General features: G+C 58.2%; 1 protein-coding gene across 5 annotated transcripts in view; it reads right to left on the bottom strand.

Annotated features, from left to right (window-relative positions):
- Window positions 1-202: 202 nt before the first annotated feature.
- The window catches only part of SRGAP3 (SLIT-ROBO Rho GTPase activating protein 3), a 247,013-nt gene continuing 225,949 nt past the window's right edge, over window positions 203-21,266 (bottom strand). For all 5 annotated transcript variants that reach the window (XM_070051214.2, XM_070051215.2, XM_070051218.2 and 2 more), the window contains 4 exons: window positions 12,385-12,565; window positions 11,432-11,581; window positions 9,538-9,865; window positions 203-4,645 (listed from right to left, as the gene is read on the bottom strand). In XM_070051214.2, coding sequence (XP_069907315.2) covers window positions 4,232-4,645; window positions 9,538-9,865; window positions 11,432-11,581; window positions 12,385-12,565 — 1,073 coding nt within the window. In that variant the 3' untranslated portion in view covers window positions 203-4,231. The remainder of the gene's footprint in view (window positions 4,646-9,537; window positions 9,866-11,431; window positions 11,582-12,384; window positions 12,566-21,266) is intronic.

Here is a 21,266-nt window from a genome sequence, read left to right as displayed (position 1 = left end):
TGTCCAGTTCCAGTTTTCCCAGCAGCCCTCCGTCGGTCACCTTCGGTTAGCTCTGCGGGGAAACACTTGACCTTCCCCTCACTGGATCTGAGCTAAAGAACCTCGCGGAGGGGGTGACTGGGGGTGCGGGGCGGGGGGGGAGCAGGCAGAGGGTGTGGGCTGTGTCCCCTTGTGCCCCCCCTGCAAAAACCACCAGAGCGTGTTTGAGAAAAGTTAAGCTGTTTTATTTCACAGGATAGCTCCACGTCAAACCAGCAGGCACCATCAGAATACACACAGAGGGTCCAGTCAGACACGCTACGGGACGGGCGTCAGGTCTCAGAGTAGAGAAACAATAGACGGATCGTCACGTGGGGACAGGCAACCGGCCATTTCCTAGGGTGGTCTCGGTTGGGGGAGGAAGGAAACACAGCAGACCAGCCACTCGGAAGCAACCAGAACCAAACCTAGCGCCAGACCATGTAAACAGGCACACTGCCCAGCCCAGGGGCCATCGCGGCCGAGGCGGGCCGAGGGCGCTCGGGCTGTCCTGCTCCCGGAGCAGCTTTGCTAGCCTGCCGGGGCAGGTCACACAGGAAGAGGTGTGGGCCAGGGGCAGGACGGCCATCGGGCCACCCCCAGAGGCTGGGACCGCGCTGAGAGGCACCAAGCCCCCTCGCCGCTCTCCCGGCAGCTCTGGGTCTGTGGGGAATTCTCTGCTTGGGAGAGAGGCGAGCCCGGAGAGCGGGAGGAGTGGACAGGGAGCCTGAGCGTCAGCTCTGCCGATCAGCAACCCGGCCCGCCCCTTCCCGCCCGCCCGCGGCCCTTCCAGCCCCGCGTGGCCCTGCACAGCGGCTGCCACCCGCCAGAGCTCGGCCGGGTTCTCTGCAGAGGAACGCATCCGCTCCAGCGTGCCACCTGCTGGACGCGTGCGAAGACGGGAGCACGGAGACCGAGGAAGACTCGTGACATCACTCCCCGGGGTCTTCCACTGGCCGCGTGCCCGCGCTGAGCGCCAGGGAGGGCCAAGTCCCGAGGATGCCCCTGCCTTCGCGACCCCCAGAGAGGCCCCCGGCCACGCCGCTGCCCTCTGCGCACCGCAAAGCAGCTGGAAGAGTTTGTAAGGCAGATCTCCGAGCCGCTGGCTCCGTCTCCCGGGCTCTCTTCCCGCTGGGATATCTCCATCGAGCGGGAGCCCCTCGGCCCGTGGGGATGCCTGTCCTCCTGGGCCCTGGCCCCCTGACTCCAGAGGAAGAGGCGCCCACGTCTCCGCACAGACCCGCGGTCCCCTCCGGCTGTGCGGCTGTGCGCTCTGCGCGGGTTCAGAAGGCGCTTCAAGGTGAGAAATCGTTAGCACTGAAAACGTGAAAGGTGCAAATCCCACCGCTCAGAGCAGCTCGCTAAGAGAAGGGCTCGAAGGGCGGGCGGGCGTGGAGACGGGGCCGAAGCACGGCGTTTGTTCTCGGTTTTATCCAAGACAGCTGCCCCGGGCCTGGGACACCGGACCAGGAACTCATCGCCTTTGGTCGGCTGTCAATGGACGTCTCGCTGGTCCATTCCTAAGAGGGACTGACCGTTGGCTGTACCTAAAGACGGAAGTTGTGATCTCGGGGTCAAAGGTTACGGAAAATCAAATCATTCCATGAAGCCAAATTAAGAAAAAGAAAAAAAAATGCCCGTTTTCAGCGAACTGATCGGCGCGGCTTTCAGAAATGGTGATGAACAGGCAGGTAACACCACTTCCGCTTTACAACTGGTTATACTGAGGACTACGAACTAGGTCACTACATTCCCCCACACGCACTGTACAGGTAGGTTTCTGGTATTTGTTTTTACACTGATCTATCTACTAGGTGCGAAGATTTGGTGAGTGGCATTGGCTATAATTTCATTGTAGCCTTGGTAAAAATTACAGTTTCACATTGTAACAGTTACTTTCCAGCGTTGAAGCAAATACAGCAATATATAGTGGACTAGAACAGGCAGGAGCCGGGAAGAGTGCCAGTGCTCGTGAGCGATGAGGGGGGAGGGACGAGGTCGGTGGCACAGGTGTGCACAGTGGCAGGGGGGAGGTGGGGCGGTATTTTCTACTTGGTTTTGCATCGAGGCTCAGATTGGGGGCTGAAAGAGTGGGGACACACCTGCCCTGTGTGTGTGTGTGTGTGTGTTCTTCCCTAAAGATCAGCTCATCCGCCACTTCCCAGCGGGGGAAAATGAGCACTTAAAGAAATCAGGAGAGGCTCTACTCCAGGGGATTCCGGAAGGGGCAGGCCCAGCTTCAGTAAGGAAGACCCAACGGTCTGACTGGCAGCGTGGATGCCGGCAACACACAGCCCGCCGTGGCGCTCTCGGCAGTGGTGGTGGACTCCTGGATTTTGGGGCTGGGTGTCTCCCTGGGACGGAAGCGAGAAGTCTCGCATCCTGCATGGCACGGCCCCCACTCCCTGTCCCCTGTCACCTCTTAGGCAGGTACAGCACAGCCCTGGCTGTAACGTGGGGACATCCTATGTGCTCACAAGCAGAAGGCCTTTTATACCCAGGAGCCACACAAGAAGGGGTAGCACCTGCAGACAGGACAACGGGGGGTCACCTCTGTCACTGTGCCCCTTCCTGACGCTGCCTTCATACGGTGTGGCCCCCAGGGCAGAGCCTCACACAGGGCGTAGCAGCCAACCGCTCCTGCCCGTCCAGGTGTTCTCACCAGGTGCCTCCCTCACGGAGGACCAGGGCGAGCCAAGGGTGCAGCTGCTAAAGACGGGGAGTTCGGCGCCTCCGCCCATGCTAATCGGGTGCGGGAATTTCGCCACCCACTTCTCACAAGCCATCAGGAGGTTTCCGAAAGAAAGGGCTGGTGGTTTGGGATGCAAAAGGCTCAGCTCACTGAGGCTGCCGGCGCGAGCCAGGCTGCACGGCCCGCGCACGGTTCCCACGAGGCTTGGCCCCCTGCAGCCACACGGTGACAGAGGCTGAGACGAGCACACGCGAGAGCGCAGGAGCTGGGAAGGACAGGGAGGGGACCCTGGGTCTGGCGTGAGGGGCTCAGTGAAAGCGGTCAGCGGTGCCTGCGTTCTGTTACCCCAAACCAGCCCAGCCCCGGGGTGTGGAGAGATGGAGAGAAGGTAACATGGAATCGCGCAGCCTGGTCCCATCGTCCTACTTCCCGCTACGCTAGGCGCTCCGGGGCCAGCAGGTGAAGCAGAGGAGGGAGGGAGAGACCGAAGCCATTGTCCCTGCATAAACTCCGCCGGCCTGCAGAGGGCGCTCAGGAGCCCCCCAACCCCCAGCGCTGAACCAGACCCGCAGGGGCCCACGCAGGGCACCGCCCACGAGAGCGACGTGGCACAAAGCCTCCTTGCCGCCCGAGCTCCAAATTGGACACGGTATCGTTAGTAGGACGAGGAAAAGAAAAAAAAATCAAGTATTTTCAAAGCGGTGTAAGTCCAATCTCTACGGCGAACGCAGGTTTGTTCCTACAGCATCGCTAGGGTCCGAAGGACCTTTTTCCCAGCCACGCGCTACGATGCGGCCTGGGCCCCTGCCGTCCCCCGCTCCCACCTACAGACAGGGACCTGCGCTCGGGGGTCTCCTCCCGTGCCTTCGCAGGCACCGCCGGCCCCGGGGCGGGGTCTCTGGGGTGGGCGGAGGGGCTTCCTGGGAAGGGTCCCCGCCTCTGGGAGCCGTCGGGGGCCCGGCTGCCCTGGAAGGCCACGGTCTGCAGAGCGGGGGAGCCGCGTGGGCGCTCTGCAGCTTGGTGGTATATTGCTTCGTCCGCAGTTACTGTGGGGTCCCACCCAGTAACTCAGCCGGAGATGTCTGGTGGCATGGGTCTGAGGTAACTCTAAGTTTATCATAAAAAGAAAAAGGAGAGACTATATACACTTATAGTATGTGTGTGTCCTGACCTAGTATTTGTATACAGATGCATAAATATATATATGTACACACACCTGCACGCATCCATCCGGCCTCACGCGCACGCGCACACACTCACGGATGCAGAACGTCGGGGTTGGGTTTCCAGTGACAACACGCACAGAAGCCGGGAGCATGTGCCTCCTCCATCCTGCCCCCCGCCCCACCCCCGCACTCCTCGGGGTGTCTGCTCACGGGACACGGGCGCCCACGGCTGGGCGGAGCCTGCAGTCGCCGCTGGGCCTCCACTCCGGCAGACCTCCCACGGGCCAGCCTTGCTGGGGAGCGAGTGGGAGCCCGGGGGCCGTGCCGGCCACGGCCCCTCCCCCGCCCCCGCGGGTCACATGGTGCCGGACTTGTCCGCCGAGCTGTTGGGGAACATCTTCTCGGTGGGCGTCACGGCCGGGCTGCTCACGCCCGAGCTGCTGCTGCTGCTGGAGCGGGGCTGCACCGCGGGCCGCACGGGCCGCATGGGCGGCGGGCGCAGCTGGGCGCCGGCCAGGCGCGCGGACAGGGCCGGCTTGAAGGTGGTCATCATCTCGGCGGAGGAGCTGCTGCTGCGGCGCGTGGCGGCGTCGGGGTCGCGGATGACGATGGTGTGCAGCGGGCTGGCCGGCTCCGAGCTGATGGGGCCCGGCGGGTTCTTCAGGGGCTCCAGGGTGTCCAGCACCACGTCCGGCGCCTGCTTGACCGTGTTCTGCCGTTCCAGCTCCCGCAGCTCGTGCAGAGCCGTGCTCATGGTCTTCTCGATGTCCTGGGGGCAGAGCGTGCGCTGGTCAGCGGGAGTCTGCAGGCCAAGCCTCCCCCAAGGCCATCAGGGCTTGGGTGCACTCCCCAGGGCCTCCTGTACCCAGGTGGGAGCCTAAAGGTGGGCACGCTCCATGCATGGGAACCGACTCACACAGGCAGGTCAGGTGACCTGGCCAATGGGCAGGAGCCGGAGTCAGAGGGCCACAGGTTCAAATCCTGCCTCTGCCTCTTACTGGCTGTGTGACCTTGGGTGGGCACCCTCACCTCTCTGAGCCTCAGATGGCTAGCCTGGCCCTTGTGGGGTTCGTGAGCATCTGAAGGGGTGTGACCCTGCAAACAGCTTACCTGGCACGTGGAGAGACTCCGACACACGGCAAAAGTGACAGCAGCACCGGGCCCTGGGCCAAACCCTCTCCACTACAACTCTCTCAACCCGCTCATGGGAGGGGCAGGAACCACCCTCACCTCCCTTCCCAGGCGAGGACACTCGGCTCAGATCGGTGAAGTACTTGGCCCGAGTAGCGGCACAGCCCGAGTCTGAGCCCGGTCTGGCTCCACCGTGTCTGCCTCTAATGGTCATTTTTTAAAAAACCCTTTCCCACAGAAAGATGACCCGAGCTCATGCATAGATCAGAACATTCACACTGTCCATCCTAGAATGGCAGAGCTCTGAGAATACTTGAAAAAGTTTATGCAAAAAAAAAAAAGTGATTAAAATGAAATGCTGGTGCCAAACTTTTTTTCCAAATCCACACATAATATGCATTTTTGTGAATTTTTGGAAGAGTTTGCGTAGTACCAGCAGCTGCAATTTTTTAAAATGAAGGGTCAGGCACTGGGGCAGCTGCTGAGCTGCCACGCGAGGTGCCTGGATCTCATACTGGACTGCCGGGCTCGAGTCCCAGCTACTCCACTTCCTATTCCAGCTCCTGCTAACACGCACCCCGAGAGGCTCAAGCAGCTGAGCCCCTGCCATCGACATGGGAGACGCGGACTGTGTCCCTGGCTCCCAGGTTCAGCCAGGCCCACCTGGGGTTCCGCATCCCAGCTGGAGCGGCACTGGGGCTGCAAACAACACCACAGCAGGCCAGGGACGCGGCGAAGGGCCCAGACCCCGCAGCCACTTGCTGGCCACGTGGCTCCAGCCAGCCAGTCCCCCGCAGTGCACTCTGCCCTCTGTGAACAGCCCTCAGGCTGATCCTGAGGATGGAATGCAAACATGGACATGATGAAGCCTCGTAAACTGTCAGGTTTCCAAGCTCCGTGGGTCCCACGACGACTCTGGGGCCTCCCACAGACAGGCTGGCAGCGGGTGGGCTGACCTACTGCCTGAAACACCGCCCTGCTCTCCTGCCGACACCGACCGAACCATGAGTCAGCGGAGACCCAAGAGGCTGCGGCCTGCACCCGGGCGGCTCCCTTCCAGACCTCTGCCTCGGATGTTCTCTCCTCCCCTGTCGCAGAAGCCTCCGGCCTGCCACACCTCACCAAAGGGCTGCAGTCTGGCCAGGAGCAGGGTCCCAGCCCATCCTCTCTGGCTTGGTGGCTGGCGAGGCCTGGCTAACGGCTGACGCTTCTCCCTTGTCCCAGAACAACAGCGACTTGGAGAAAAGGGTTAGCTGTGTGGGAGGGGGTGTTCTGCAGGAAGGCGGAGGTGACGGTGGGGGTCCTGTCCCCATCCCGCTTTCCATGAGTGGCCTGGCACCACCCTCTCTGTGGGAACACAATCCCCTGGTGCTGCCCCTCCACCCTGGCCAAGGAGGAGCCAGAAAGACAGAAAGCTCAGAGGAGGAGGAGCCAAGCTGTTTAGGCTGCAGCCTTGCATTAGTCTGGGAGGTGACCACCACAAACCGCAGGGGACGCCGGGGACAGAGGCGGGGCGAGCGGGCAACCACTTCCCGTGGTGGGAGGCAGGGTTGCAGCTCCCTGCAGAGCCACTGTAACAGGGTTAAAATCTAAACCTTAAAGGACATGTGAGGGCGAGAGAATGTCAGGGAACTCCATCTACCCCTTCGGATTCTCCAGGCCGCACCCCCTCTGCAGCTCGGAGCCCCCTGAGCAGGCTGCGGGCCGCCCACAGCCTTCCAGGCACAGACACCTGTTTGCCCCATGCTCCTCTTTGCCCCGGGGGGAAGGGCCTGCTGGTACCACAGCTGCAGGACTAGCGGGTGTGCCAACGCCCTGGCACCGGGCACGCACACGGATGTCCTCTGCGTGTCCCTGGGGCCGCTTTACAAGTAAAGGTCAGAGGTCGGGGAGGTGGCCTGGGCCCTGACCTTTTCCCTGGAGACTCAAGACACACGTGGGCACACTTCAAAGTTGGAGAAAGACTTGTGGCCCACCACCCCCACACCTCACTGCACAGGAGGCACATTTCCGCTGACATCCGGGGACCCAGCCTGCCTTACAAACAGCTCCAGACTGCATTTGCTCATTCGGGTCAGGGTCAGGGGCTCTGGGCCAGCTCCCAGGCGGCCCACCCGGTGTGACTGAAGAACCTTCTAGATCAGTGGGGTGTCCACAAGACAGTGGATGCCGGGGCCACTTTGCTCTAGGGGATGGCCTGTGAAGATGGGGGACCACCAGGTCGCTTGCCTGCCCTGCAGGAGCCACACCAATGCAGAACGGGCTCCAATTCCAGAGAGGGGAAAAAATGGAATCTTCTAGAAATATGAGGGTACTTTCAAAAGCTGCTAGAAAAAATGGAATTTAAACATGTTGGAGGGGCCAGCACCGTGGCACACTACGTCAATCCTCGACCTATGGCGCCGGCATCCCATCTGGGAGCCGGTTCTAGTCCCGGCTGCTCCTCTTCCAATCCAGCTCTCTGCTGTGGCATGGGAAAGCAGTAGAAGATGGCCCAGGCTGGTGCCGTGGCTCACTTGGCTAATCCTCCGCCTGCTGTGCCAGCACCCTGGGTTCTAGGCACCCCGGGTTCTAGGCACCCCGGGTTCTAGTCCCGGTGGGGGTGCCAGATTCTGTCCCAGTTGCTCCTCTTCCAGGCCAGCTCTCTGCTGTGGCCCACGAAGGCAGTGGAGGATGGCCCAAGTGCTTGGGCCCTGCACCCGCATGGGAGACCAGGAGGAAGCACCTGGCTTCTGGCTTCGGATCGGCACAGCGCCGGCTGTAGCGGCCATTCAGTGGGTGAACCAACAGAAAAAGGAAGACCTTTCTCTCTGTCTCTAACTCTGCCTGTCAAAAAAAAAAAAAAAGAAGAAAAAGAAGGAGGGGGAGGGGGAGGGGGAGGGAGAGGGGGAGGGGGGGGAGGAGGAGGAGGAGGAGGAGGAGGAGGAGGTCCAAGTCCTTGGGCCCCTGCACCCACATGGGAGACCAAGAAGAAGCACCTGGCTCCTGGCTTCAGATCAGCTCAGCTCCAGCTGTGACGGCCATCTGGGGAGTGAACCAGCAGGTAGAAGACCTTTCTCTCTGTCTCTCCCTCTCACTGTCTATAACTCTACCTCTCAAATAAATAAATAAAATTAAAAAAATAAGTAAAAGATGTTGAAGCTGCAGTTATGGCACAGGGGATTAAGCCTCTGCCTACAACATAGACATCCTATGAGTGCGGTTTGAGTCCTGGCTGCTCCACTTCTGATCCAGCTCCCTAATAATGTGCCTGGGAGAGCAGTAGGAGACGGCCCAAGTGCTTGGGCCCCTGTATCCACGTGGGAGACCCGAAAGAAGTTCTGGCTCCTGGCTTTGGCCTGATTCAGCCCTGGCTGTTGTAGCCATTTGGGGAGTGAACCAGTGGGTGGCAAATCAATTTTTTCTCCCTCTCTCTTTCTAACTCTGCCTTTCAAATAAAATAGACCTTTAAAAAAAGTGTTCATTTTTGGGTGCCAAAAGAGTTTAGAAATTCATGCACCATTTTCCATAACACACATTTCTATACACGACTTAAAATATTCTCATATCATGGGAGATCAAAAACACATGAAATCAGTTATTCCAACTGTTAAATAAGTCATAGTTCAGCAAATATAAAAATCATAAAGATTTCTCATCTAGATTGAAAAAGAAAAGAAAAAACCCTCTCAGTACTTTTTTTTTTTTTTCGCAGAGAGACAGAGAGAAAGGTCTTCCTTCCATTGGTTCACCCCCCAAATGGCTGCAGAAGCCAGGTGCTCCTCCTGGTCTCCCATGGGGTGCAGGGCCCAAGCACTTGGGCCATCCTCCACTGCACTCCCTGGCCACAGCAGAGATCTGGCCTGGAAGAGGGGCGACCGGGACAGAATCCGGCGCCCCAACCGGGACTAGAACCCGGGGTGCCGGCGCCACAGGTGGAGGATTAGCCTAGTGAGCCATGGTGCCAGCCCTCGCTTAGTACTTTGGAAGCCTCAGCAGTTTGGTCCTGCAGGTCCCACTGGGGCCTCACCCTGCCCAGGAAAGTCTCCTTCTACCCCTTACGTCCTCAGAAACAATGCCCTCCTTGCAGGTGCCTGGCCCGAGTGTGCTTGTTGGCTGCTTTCTCTTCTCCTGACCGTGAGCTCTGAGGGCAGGGCCAGAGTCTGTTCTGGGTGCCCACCCTCCTCTCAGTACCTAGGAGATGCTCGGCCAGTAACCGTCGCTAAATGAGCAAATGAGTGAATGGGTGACCAAGGGGACAGATGGACACGCGGATGACTGAATGAATGAATGAAGTCTGATCATCTTATCCTGTGCTGGGACCTGCCTTCACCTGCTCCCCATAATCTGGCCAACCCCCTCTCCAGCGCCAGCTGGGGGTGCTGGGCCAGACGGAAACCCCAGCCAGTGGCCGTGCCCCAGCAGCAAGGAGGGGACGGCAGCTCACTCTTGGCCTTCTGCGGGAACAACGCCAGGCGCCACCCCCTCCCCCCTCCCACTCGGCAGGCTCCCACCCCTGCCCCTAGTTGGGGGTCCCTGGCTGGCCCTTACTTCGGCCAGGGCCTCGGCCTCCAGGGACTTGTGGTCCCCTAGGCTGCTGTGCCTGGTAGAGCCGCAGGTCGACCTCATGGAGTGCGCTTCGGACAGCGCCTTCTTGTCGGGGAAGTTGATGCTGCCGGCGCTCCCGAATGTCGCCATCCTCCGCTTCTCGGGGCTCTCGATCCTCCCCCGGGGGAGGGGGATTTTGTGGGGGCTGCTGGGGCAGGCAGCGGCCCGGGGCGGCGTGTCTAGGCTGGGGCCCAGGCCGCGGGGCGGGCTGTGCGTGTCACCCCCGCTTCGGCGCCTGGGGATGGCCGCTCCATCGGATCGCAACCGCACTCTGCAAAGGAGCCAGGGGGTGGGGGGTGTGGGGCAGAGGTCAGCCCTGGCCCGTCTCAGAGAGGTCCTCCAGCCCCATCTACGTACTACACGCCAGGCTAGGGGTGGGCAGAGGGGAGTCACACAGCCAGGCCCACCGTCTGCTCTGGTGCAATGCAGCCGCAGGGGGCCCGGAGCCCGCAGCTGCCAGGCTGCTTAGGGCGGGGCGTGCATTGCAGAGGGATTCTCCTCCACGGACAGCTCCAGGCCCGTGGGACTCCCACCTGGCTCCTAACAGGCCCGAGGCACTGAGGCAGCACCCCGGACCCCTGCAAACACAGAGAGCCCCCTGCAAACTGGACACAGCCCAGCGTCGTCACTCCTGCACAAGCTCCCCAGACAAAGGCTACTTTGAGGGGGCTTTTCCAGATCTTGCCATTCAAGAAAACCTGCGATTCAAGAGCAAACACGGCCTCACGGGACTGCCCTGTGTCCCATCTCAGACAGGCCCAAGGGGCTGCAGTGGGGACCGGGAGGGTGAATTCACACCTGTGTCTGCCACAGGCGTCCCTCCGTTCTCTTTCAGATGCACTGTGTTAATCTGTTAAAGGGGCACAGTATCTCTCACCCAGTTTTGACAGCACCTTGAAGGCAACAGGTTCTGCGCTGGGGAGATTCTGCTGGGTTGCACACTCTGGCCCTGGCGAGGGGGGAGGCTGGCCGTGGGAGAGGGCCGGGCAGAGCGCCGTGTGTGCAGCAGTGCCGTGAGCCAAGCTAAGCAGGCCTGTGGGGCTCCACAGGCCCAAAGCACAGCGGCAGAGAGGGAGACCAGGAGCAAGCAGGAGAGGCAGGGAGAGGGAGAGGAGGAGAACAGAAGGCCGGGCCCTCCCGGGAGTCAAGGGACCAGGACGTTTGTGGCATCTGCCCACTGCCCCTCCCACTTCCCGCCCCTCCCAGTCCTGAGCTGAATAAAAGGTGCGGAGGGGGGCCCTGGGACCTGCGCTGGACCACACCCAGGAGGGCCTTGGGCTCCCATGCAGACTGCTGCATGTGACACCCTGAGAGCCCAGTGAGATGAGCAGAGGGCAGCTGTCCACCCCTCTCCGCTCGGCCCCGACTCAGCTTGCTTGCGCCACGCCGTCGGAGGATATGCTCCCTGCCTTGTGGAAAGCAGGGGTCCACTGGCCGTCTGGCCGTCGGCCCTGGCCAGGCAGGTGGAGTCGAGAGTCAACCTACCCCACCACATGGCAGATCAGCCTTCGACTCTTCAATAAAACCGCTCAGGTCTGCCCCCAGAGACCTGAGACAAGTCTGTCTCGCTCGCTCTCCCTCTCTCTCACTCCGCCCCACCCTGCCTCGCTCTCTGTCCTGGTTACTACTAGAAATGAAAAGCTCGGAGTTCGAGCTGATGTCTTAGCCCCCTTCTTCACCCCACACCTGGTGGCTTTAGTCCTGGCTTTCTCGGGCCATTTTCTGCCCAACACCGGGCACTAATAGCTTCTTTCCGCCTCCCAGTGTTCCTGCTTCTCCCAAACCTCACGGGGCCAGGCACGGCGCTAGCAGGGGCAGGTGTGCCCGCGTCTCCTACCGGCCCATCACCCCTCCAAAGCCATAGTCCGAGATGTGCTCTGTGGGGGACTGCAGGTCGTTCTTGGAGGAAGCCTTGTCGTCCAGCAGGGGCCCGCTGCTCGCCTCGCTGTCCGCCTTCTGGCTCAGGCTGTCGGAGAAGGCGTCGTCCCTGGGGAGAAGACAGATGTGAACCGGGGGTGCCTGCTCCAGAGAGGCCAGGACACGCAGAGCTCCCTGACACCTGCCTGAGGGGCGGAGTCAGCACTCACCTCCCCCACCCTCCCCACAGGGCTCCCTTCTGGAGTCAGCTCCTCCAGCAGCTCCCTTTCTCTGCCCCAGCACAGTGCACCCACCTGCTTCTCCTGCTTCTCCTCCTCCCTCCCCCCCCCTCCCCCTCTCTCCCCCTCTCTCAGGCGGCTCCAGGGGCCGCTAAATGCCAAAAGGTGTGTCTGAAAGGGTGCGGAGGAGTCCGCACGCTGGGCAGTGTGGGACAAGTGGTTTTATCTTGGCAAGGTGTGGCCGCAGCCCCCTGTGGCTTGGCCCTCACCTTGCCTGCGGCTCTATCCCTGCCTCCAGTGGCCTGGAACAGGGAGGGCCTTCCCCCAATGCCTCCCTCCCGTGATGATGCGGGCTTTGGGTCCCTTTCCTTGTGAGTGAGTCCCATGGCTGCTCCCGGGACAGACCAGCTTCCCTGAGCGGCACGGGGTACCCGAGCACAGGAGCCGGCAGTGGCGCTCAGAGTGCAGAGTTTCCGTGGCCGTGCTGCTGGCACGCGGGGGCTTTTCTTAAGCCCTAAAATTATTTTTAATATCCTCATTATTGTGAAACATGGTTTCCTCTGTTCCTGCCCATCCTGAGAGCACACTTCTGGAGCAGAGACTGGCGGCCACTGGGTGGGGGCGCTGGCCCCAGGGAAGACGGAGGAGGGTGGAGTCACTGCCCCCCCCCCCAGAGGGTCCCGCCACCACTCACATGTCCTGCACCACGATGTACTGGTGCGGGATGAGGCCGTCCACACCGTTGTGCCGGCCCTCCCACCAGTCCTCGGACGCGCGGTGGTACAGCAGCAGGGAGGCCCCCTTCTTGAAGGACAGCTCCCGCGGGGACCGGCCCACGTAGTCGAACTTGGCGATGGCCTCGATCTGCTCCACTTCTGCAAGGAGAGCAGGGTGTCGGGGGCAGCTCAGGCACCTCCTCCAGCCCCCGCTGCCGGGGAGGGCGGGTGGCTCAGGATCCAGGACTGAGGGCTCAGCCACGCCCCAAACTTGGTGGATCCTTATCTCCCGCCACCCTCCTGTTCTCCGCTTCTTTATTAAGACAACTTATTAAGACAAACTCCTGAGAACTGTTTTTCTTTTAACCCTTAACACAAGTCCTATTTCTATTTTTCTTCTCTAAAATTATTTTACCCTTCTCAATAAATGGTGCTGCCAAACTTGGTATATACATATATATGTGTGTGTGTGTGTGTGTGTGTGTGTATATATATATATATATAATGTATAAAAATGAAGTTAGAGCCCCACCTCCCACCAGATACAAAAATCAAGTCAAGATGGATCCAAGACCTAAATTTAAGACCTGAGATTATGAAACTGCTAGAAGAAAACGTAGGGGAATCACTTCACGACACTGGCGTAGAGGATGACTCCCTGGATAACACCCCGAAGCACAGACAACAAAAGCAAACTGGGACAAATGACACGACATCAAACTCAGAGGCTCTGCACAACAGAGGAAGGCAGCCACAGAGTGAGGAGACGTCCAGCAGAACGCGGAAGGACATTCACGAACCTCTTATACAAAAGATCAACATCCAGAATACAGCCACAACTCAAAACATTCAGTGACTAAAAAACCCAAGCAATCCAATTAAGAAATGGGTAAAGGACATCGATGGTTCCCTAAAGAAGAAATGGTCAGCAAATACATGAAAAATAATGCTCAACATCGCTAGCCATCAGGGAGATGCAAATCAAAACCACAATGATAGCACCTCACCCTGTGAGAATGGCTATGACCCAAAGGCCAGGGGAAGACATACACACTGTTGGTGGGAATGTAAATTAGTGCAGCCACTGCAGACAAACACTATGGAGAGTTCTTTAAAAATAAAAATAGACTTGCCATATGATCCAGCAGGCCCACCATGGGTACGTACCCAAAAGACAAGGGCACAGTGTATCAGAGATACCTGCCCCACCATGTTCACAGCAGCACTGTTCACAAGAGCCAAGCATGGACTCAGCCAAGGAGTATACGTGTGTGTGTGAGTCTATAACATATGTGCACATGTAACAGGATACTAGTCACCTATAAAAAAGGAAATCCCGCCCACCCTTCCATCTTCCACCCACTTATTTACCACACAGGTCAGGTCAGAACATCTGGCTTCCATCACTTTCCAGCTGTGTGACTTGGGCAACTTCGCTCTCCTTTCTCGGCCTCCGTCTCCCCCTTGCTAAGTGGACACGACATTAATAATACCTGCCTTGCCCCGTGACAGCCACGGGGCGTCTGCCAGCCAGGGCTCAGGTGGTGAGACGCCCTGGCTTCCCACCTCCCCAAGGCGTCCCCTTGTCTCGCGCAGACCCCTGGTGCTCGGGATATGCTGAGGCTCGTCCCCCCCCCCGCCCCGCCCGCTCCCCGCTCAGTCTGCAGCCCCTCACAAGCCTTCTGCACGATTCCCTCACCTCTGCTCCTGCGGCAGTTTAAACACACAAGGTGACAGTGAAAGACGTGGGAGCACACGCATCCCTGTCCCCTAAATCCTACACCGGGGCCTTTGAACTTGCCCCTGCCGCCCACCAGGAAGCTCTTCTCCCCTGTCTCTACGCTCACTCACGTCTAACAAATGTGGACCAACCATCAGGTCTGTGCTCACGTGGCACTGCCCTCACAAAGGCCCGTGGCCACACCCAGCCACGAGACTCCCACATGCCAATCACTTCTTAATGCCTGCCCTTGCTCTGTTTGTCTTCTCAGCACTTCTTCCAACCTGAGAGTCTATGTGAACAGGTGCACGTGTGTGTGTCACGTGCGTGAACACATTTATACACACATCGTTTCAAATCCATTCACTGCCAGGCCTTCTGCTACAGCGTGGAGACCACTGGCACAGGAGGTGCAGGACCACAGTGGGCCCGGCTGCCGTCCCGCGCGTACTCGCTGCTTGCATGAATGAATTCCAGCTTCACCACATGCTGAGTGCTGCCCCTCTGTCAGCTCACTGGATGCCCATGAGACACGTGCTGGAGACATCAGCCCCAGGTAAGATGAGGCGACAAGGCAGAGCTGAGCCGCTGTGTCCAGGGGTGGCCATGGGAGCCCAGCGTGGGGCACTGAGCCCTGAGCCAGGCCACACGCAGCAGGAACAGAGGCTTCTCAGTGTGTGTACCACCTGCTAACCTGAATCCTGTCACAGCCCTTGCATACGGACGGCGTATATCAGACACAGACACACACACATACACACACACACACTGCCACGTGTCTGCTATCTAATCAGCCTGCTTGTAAAGAGGCCAGCTGTGCCAGGCAGGGCTCCCCAGCCCTCTAGCAGGCAAGAGGTGCACAGGCCACTCCAGAGCTAAAGGTGGGCTCGAGGATGGCCCCACAGGGGCCCGGCTGGAGCCACACTGACAAAGCCCCTCCCTTGGCCTTGGCAGAGCAGGGCAGCGCTGGACGCAGAGTGGGCAGTGGCAGCAGCAGCTCAGAGGCTGTCACACGGGCCTGGGCCAGGCTTCTCTGGAGACCAAAGTCGTGCTGGAGCCTGGCTTTCACCGCAGAGTCCAACATGTAGCCATCTCACCAGTCTCGGCCCCGGACTCCCCTCTGCCCGTCACCCATGGAGCTCCAACTCCCCTCCCCACCTCGGCCAGGCCCCAGGGATCTGCCCACGGGAGAAGAGACAGCTCTGTTCCTCGGCACCTCCAGGCCCCCACCCAGGCCCACCCCACTCTGCTCCAGGAGAGGCGCCCTCCGTGTCTGTGGGCCGTGTCGCTGTGGAAGGCTGGGACATGACTGTGCCTCCTCTCCTTTCTCATCCGCTGTGCGGGGAAGGCCGCAGGGCCTGGCCACAGGGCTCCCTCTCCTCTCCCCTTCCCACAGCGACCTCAGGTTGCTTTGCCACCTGGGGCTCTGGCACCAGCGGGAAATGATGTAATGACGGGTGAGATGGGCACAGCCCCGGGGAACATGTGAAGAAAGCAAAAGGAAGCAGTGGGGGAGGAGGAGAAAGAGGAGAAGAAGGGAGGGGGGAAGAGGAAGAGGAAGAAGAAGGCACTTCAAGCCTCGGGGGTGGCCCTTTGGTCAAAAAGCCAGCGAAGAGACAGCTCCCCAAGAACGACTGGGCGAGAGGCGAGACCGCGAGACAAGGCTGAACCTCTCAGGAAGACGGAGCGGTGAGAAACAGGCCACACCAGACGGTACAACAGCAACACACAGGGAGGAACAGAGAGGTCAAAGCCAACAGGCGGAGACCTCAACATGTCACGTTCACGGATGGCTGTAACAACCAGACAGGAGACCACAAAGCAAGCAGCAGGCCACACGACGTCACCAGCCGGGGAGACCCAACAGACGCCGCAGGACGTCCCCTGACAACAGGCGACAGCGGACGTTCGCCAGGATGCTCCACCGCAAAACGAGCCCCAAGAGGAGGCGGAAAACAAGGAAACTGAAAAACAGGTGCAAACTGAACTTCCTGTTCCCCAACAGCCCAGGAGCAAAAGCAACAATCGAAAGAGAATTCAGAAAATACTGGAGCTGGACGCAGATGAAGAACGTAACACACCCGCCGGGGTCCAGCTACGGCAGTGCTTCCGAGACTCTCTCTGACGGAGGACAAAATCCCAGCTCAGTGATCCAAACTTCCACCTTAAACACAAGGAAAAACACAGCAAGCCATACCAGAAGCAGCTCGAGGAAGGAACTGGTAAAGATCAGAGCATGAACGAATGCCTAGAGACCAAGAGCGACAGACGTCCATGAAGCAGACGGCCCATTCTTTGCGGAAGTCGATGAAACTGGCACACCTTTAACTACACAATCCAAGGAGAACAGGGAAGACCCAAATAACTAGAACTAAAAAATGAAGAGGGACGCTGCTCCCAGCACTTTACGTGATGAAAAAGGGTCCTAGAGAAACACGCGTAGCTGTGAGTCAACATTCGGTAACTCAGACCAAACTACTGCTCTCCCTGTGAGATCAGGGGCAAGACACGGCTGTACGTTCTATCACTTCCACCCAACGCTGCACTGCAGGCCCTGGCATGGGAGATTAGGCCAGAAAAAGAAACAAACATCACCCAGGTTGGAAAGGGAGAAGGAAAACTATTATGATCTTGAACACAGGAAATCATTAGGAGTTTACCAAGAGCTGTTTAAATAAATGAACAAGTTCAGCAAGGTTGAAGGTACAAGAGCAGTCTACTAAAACAAATGGTATTGCCATACACTTGTAATAAATAATCCAAAAATAAAATTAAGAAAATGATTCTGTTCACACGGGCATCAAAAGGAGTACAGTGCAAGTCTCCTGCTCTTTAGAGCATTGGTGGAAGAAATCAAAGGGGACTAAGCTGCTGGGAGATGCGCTGGGCTCACGGATCAGAGGACAGCACTAAGCTAGCGGCCTTCCCCGTCCATCCACAAACTCAAGGTGAGCCCCAGTAGGGTCCAGCCGGCTCCTGTGTAGGAACTGAGAAGCCGATTCTAAACCTCGCTTGAAACTGAGAAGAACCCAGAACAGTCGAACAACATTGGAATAAACAAAGCTGGAGGACTGAACACTTGCCAGTTTCAAAGCTTACTGCTAGGCCGCAGCACTGAAGACAAGGCAGAGCTGACATGCACGCAATTAGATCAGTGCAAAACCTGAGTGTCCAAAGTCGCGCCCAGGGCAGCTGACCCAGCCCATTCAGTGGGGCAAAGGGTATCACTTTCAAAGAACCGCTGTGTGACAGCTGGACAAGCACACGCAAAGGCAGGAGGCTGAACCCTTACTCTATGTCAGACACAAAAATTAACTCAGATAAAAAACCTGAACAGAAAACCTAAAACTATATAACCCTTTAAAGAAAATATAGGCACACGTCTTGATGAACTTGGATTTGGCAAAGGACTCTTAGATATAAAACAAAAATAACAAACAACAAAAGAAAAAAATAGATGAATTGAGCTTTATTCATTAAAAAGTTCTTGAGGAAGGGGGGCGGGCTAAGCCTCCACCTGCGGCACCAGCATCCCACACGGGCGCTGGTTTGAGTTCTGGCTGCTCCACTTCTGATTCAGCTCTCTGCTATGGACTGGGAAAGCAGTGGAAGATGGCCCATGTGCTTGGGCCCTTGGGAGACCCAGATGAAGCTTCTGGCTTTGGCCTGGCCCAGCTCTGGCCATTGCAGCGATTTGGGGAGTGACAGAAGATAAAGATCTCTCTCTCTCTCCCTCCCTCCCTCTCTCTGTCTGTCTCTCTCTCTCTACCTTTCAAATAAGTCTTTTATTCAAAAAACAGTTCTCTGATTAAAAATGCATAACATGAAAGTCCAAAGGCAAAGCCACAGAATCAGACAGCGGAGAAGGGATTTATGTTCAGAGTCAGAGTACTTCAAAAAGTCCATGGAAAAAAATTAAAAGGTAAATTAATTTTGGTTCAATTTTTCTTAAATCCATACGTGGTTTTTTTTTTTTTAATATGCAATTCCATGATCTTTTTGAAGACCCAAGATAAAGGTCTGTTACAACTCCATGATAATCAAATGGTCAAAGGACCCGTTTAAGGAGATGTTTCTCCAAAAAAGGTATGTAAATTGCCAGTAAGGACATGTAACGCAGGTCCCTGTCATCAGTCATCAGGGACATGCAGATGCAAGCCTCGGTGAGCTGCCCCGTCACAGTCACCTCAGCGCTGGAAGCAGAAAAGCCAGACAAGAGCAAAAGCTGGTGAGGACGTGCAGAAACGGAGCCGGGCTCTGCTAACAGGAATGTAAAATCGTGCCGTCCCCAAAATGGTTCGCGGAGCTACTATACGACCCAGCGATGCCACTCCTGGTGTGCACCCAGAGAAACTGCATCGTACGTCTACACAGACACCTGCACACAACGCTCACGGCGGCAGTGTTCCCAACAGCTGAAGCACAAGCCACCCACAGCTCCCTCGGCAGACAAACGGAAAAACAAAGTGTGATCCGTCCACGCAGCCACGAGGAAGGATTCCACGGACAGACCTTAAAAACACGCTAAGTGAAGGCAGCCAGACACAAACGCCTCACACTGTGCGATCCTCTGAGGTGTCCAGACGAGGTAACTCCACCGCGACGGGGAGGGGAAGAGGGGCTCTCAGGCGGGGGGCAGACGCAGGGACAGGGCTGTCGTGTATCAAGGGAACGAGCTAAAGCATCCGGGGTTTCTCTGTGAGATGACCACGTTCTGAAACTGCAAAGGCTGCCCACCTGTGTGAACATGCTGCCAAGCAGCGCACGGCACACTTCTGGGGGTGAACCGCATGGTTCGTGACGTTGTGTAACAGCCCTCCGTGGGGAGCGGGCTGAGCCAGGGGGTGCTGCTGGCTTACCCCCTCTCACGAGGGGTGGGGAGCACTTGCCCAGTTCATCATAAACTGGCCACTGATCTTTACTCCTACTGGGGGCGGGGGGTGGCCGTGGCTGAAGGGGAACCGAGGCACTCATGCATCAATGGACGACCACCATTTATCCCACCAACACCTGTCTTTAACACACACAGCACAGACAGATCCCATGTGCCACGCAGCGTGAAAGCAGACAGCGCCCAGGACTGCTCTTCTGAGCTATTCCATTTACAAGTTCCAGAACACACGACGAGGAGAGGAACCAGAGTTAACCTCAAGGTCGGTGTGTTAACCTCAGAGCCGGCGGTGGCTTGGCTTTGAGGGAGCCGGCGAGGGTACCCACCTTGAGTGCCCCTGACACTGGTGTGAGTGCTCCCGTCACCTGCTGACCTCATACCTCATTTAGCTTCGTGACGACAGCCTAGTACGCTTCGTCTGGTTTAGTTCTGACAACCAAGGGTCACCAGTCTAACTGTGGTTTCCTTCCAGATCTCAGAGACCAAGGGGCAAGCCCACACTGGATTTCCCAGTCCACCCCATGAAGTATGGAGGGCTCGAGACAGGACAGCCAGCTGGCGCCAGTCAGATCCACTCTCGGAGGCCCCGGAGCCCCCTTCTAAGCCATTTCTGACCTGCGAAGCCCACCACTGCCGTTTGAAAGGCATTTTCCAACAGAAAAGAAGATGGTGATGATCCTCTTGTGAAAGTCTTAGGGGAAACAGGAAGTAAAATCAGGAGGCTGAGGTTGCCAATGACTGGTTAGGTCATGAAAATTCTCTATGTGGCCTTGGAGGGACAGGCACTGGCCAGGGATTCACTGCGACCCATCTTGTCCCAGCCACTGAGCTAAGCCCCTGCAGATGCCACCTCGTTTCCACCCAGGCCGGGACTCCCTCAGGGCTGTCATTCCATTTCACAGGTAAGGAAACGGAGGCCACAGGTGATGCAGCCTGCTGTGGTCACACGGCCACAGACGCCCTCCGTGTGCCAACTCCAGGTCTCTCCCCCTGAGCCCCGGGCCCCTCGGCTGCCCCTGCGCTCACTGCTCCTGAGGCTGCTGTGGCCAGGGCCGCCTGAATGTAACACGGAGACGATGTGGTCAGTCCTCCTAGAGAGAACAGCGCTGCTTCTCCACAGGCCGCCGACACGTGTGGGACGCTCAGAGCCTTCAGGGGCCAGGCAGCAGCTGCCCTGCAGAGTGGCCGCCCGTCTCCCCGCCTCTGTCATCCTCAGAAGCTGGCAGCCTTACAAAGACTTAAAGGAGCAAGCAGGGACCGGACACAGCACTCGGACTGCCCGCTTTGGGACACCATGAGCCCCTGTTCCAACTTTGGGGAGGGCAGTGTTCTGTGCACTGGTCCCCAGGGATCTGCTTCTTGGTTGACCAGCAAGCCCTCTTCTCTCTGGCCCTCCTGGTACTCAATGCCCACAGCAGTCTTACACCTGCCAGACAGAGGAGCTGGGGGCAGCTGTGGGGACCTCAGCACCCCGGGAGGTGAGCAGTGACCAAGGTGCGTGAGGGCACAGGGCCTCAGTGGGCGGCTGCCCCTCCCGCTGCCCCGGCAGCTCTCAGCTCTGGGCTCCTAGCACTAGACGCGTTTTCCCCCAGGGGAAGAAGGGCAGGGCAGAGAGGGAGAGGGAAAGACACAAGTCAGAACACCCGGAAATGAGAAGAGCAACAGAGGGCGAGAGCAAGGGGAGCTGTTAAAGACACAGGGAGAGGCGGAGGAGGCGGTGGAAGGCCGAGGGAGGAAGAGAGGAAGAGGAAGGAGTTAAGCCAATGGCTGTGCAGCAGCAGCAGGCAGCACCTGCCCACCCCCACCCCCTCCAATCAAAAGTTCGCTGGGTCCAGGATGGTGGCAGCCTCTCGGGACTCTGGGAAAGCTCAACTTCACATCTGGTTTTGTTTTTCCACATCTGCAACCCAGGCTTGGCCCGCGAGCTTCCTCTCAACCCACGGAGACTGGATCACGCCTGGTGCATGACCCAAGGCCGGCCAGTGAGGCCTCGTTCCAGGACCTTCCCCAGAGCTATGAGAAGGAGGAGCTGGGGAAAAAGCCTGACCGGCCAGAGACGTCCTTACAGGGAGATCAGCGTGCGAATGGGGCCAGCACGCAGGGAAGTGGAACAAAAGACAGAGCCTGCTCTCCTGGATCCACCTGTGCCAGGACACCGGAATCTGCGGGCGCGTGAGCTGATTCCCCCCCCCCTTTTTTTTTTTTGACAGGGAGAGTGGACAGTGAGAGAGACAGAGAGAAAGGTCTTC

This window comes from Oryctolagus cuniculus, chromosome 10 (genome assembly GCF_051225735.1).
Source record: "Oryctolagus cuniculus isolate XC-2025 breed Fujian yellow rabbit chromosome 10, ASM5122573v1, whole genome shotgun sequence".
Taxonomy (NCBI): domain Eukaryota; kingdom Metazoa; phylum Chordata; class Mammalia; order Lagomorpha; family Leporidae; genus Oryctolagus; species Oryctolagus cuniculus.
The sequence above is the reverse complement of the archived record's forward strand: the minus strand, read 5'-3'. Positions and strand labels throughout refer to the sequence as shown.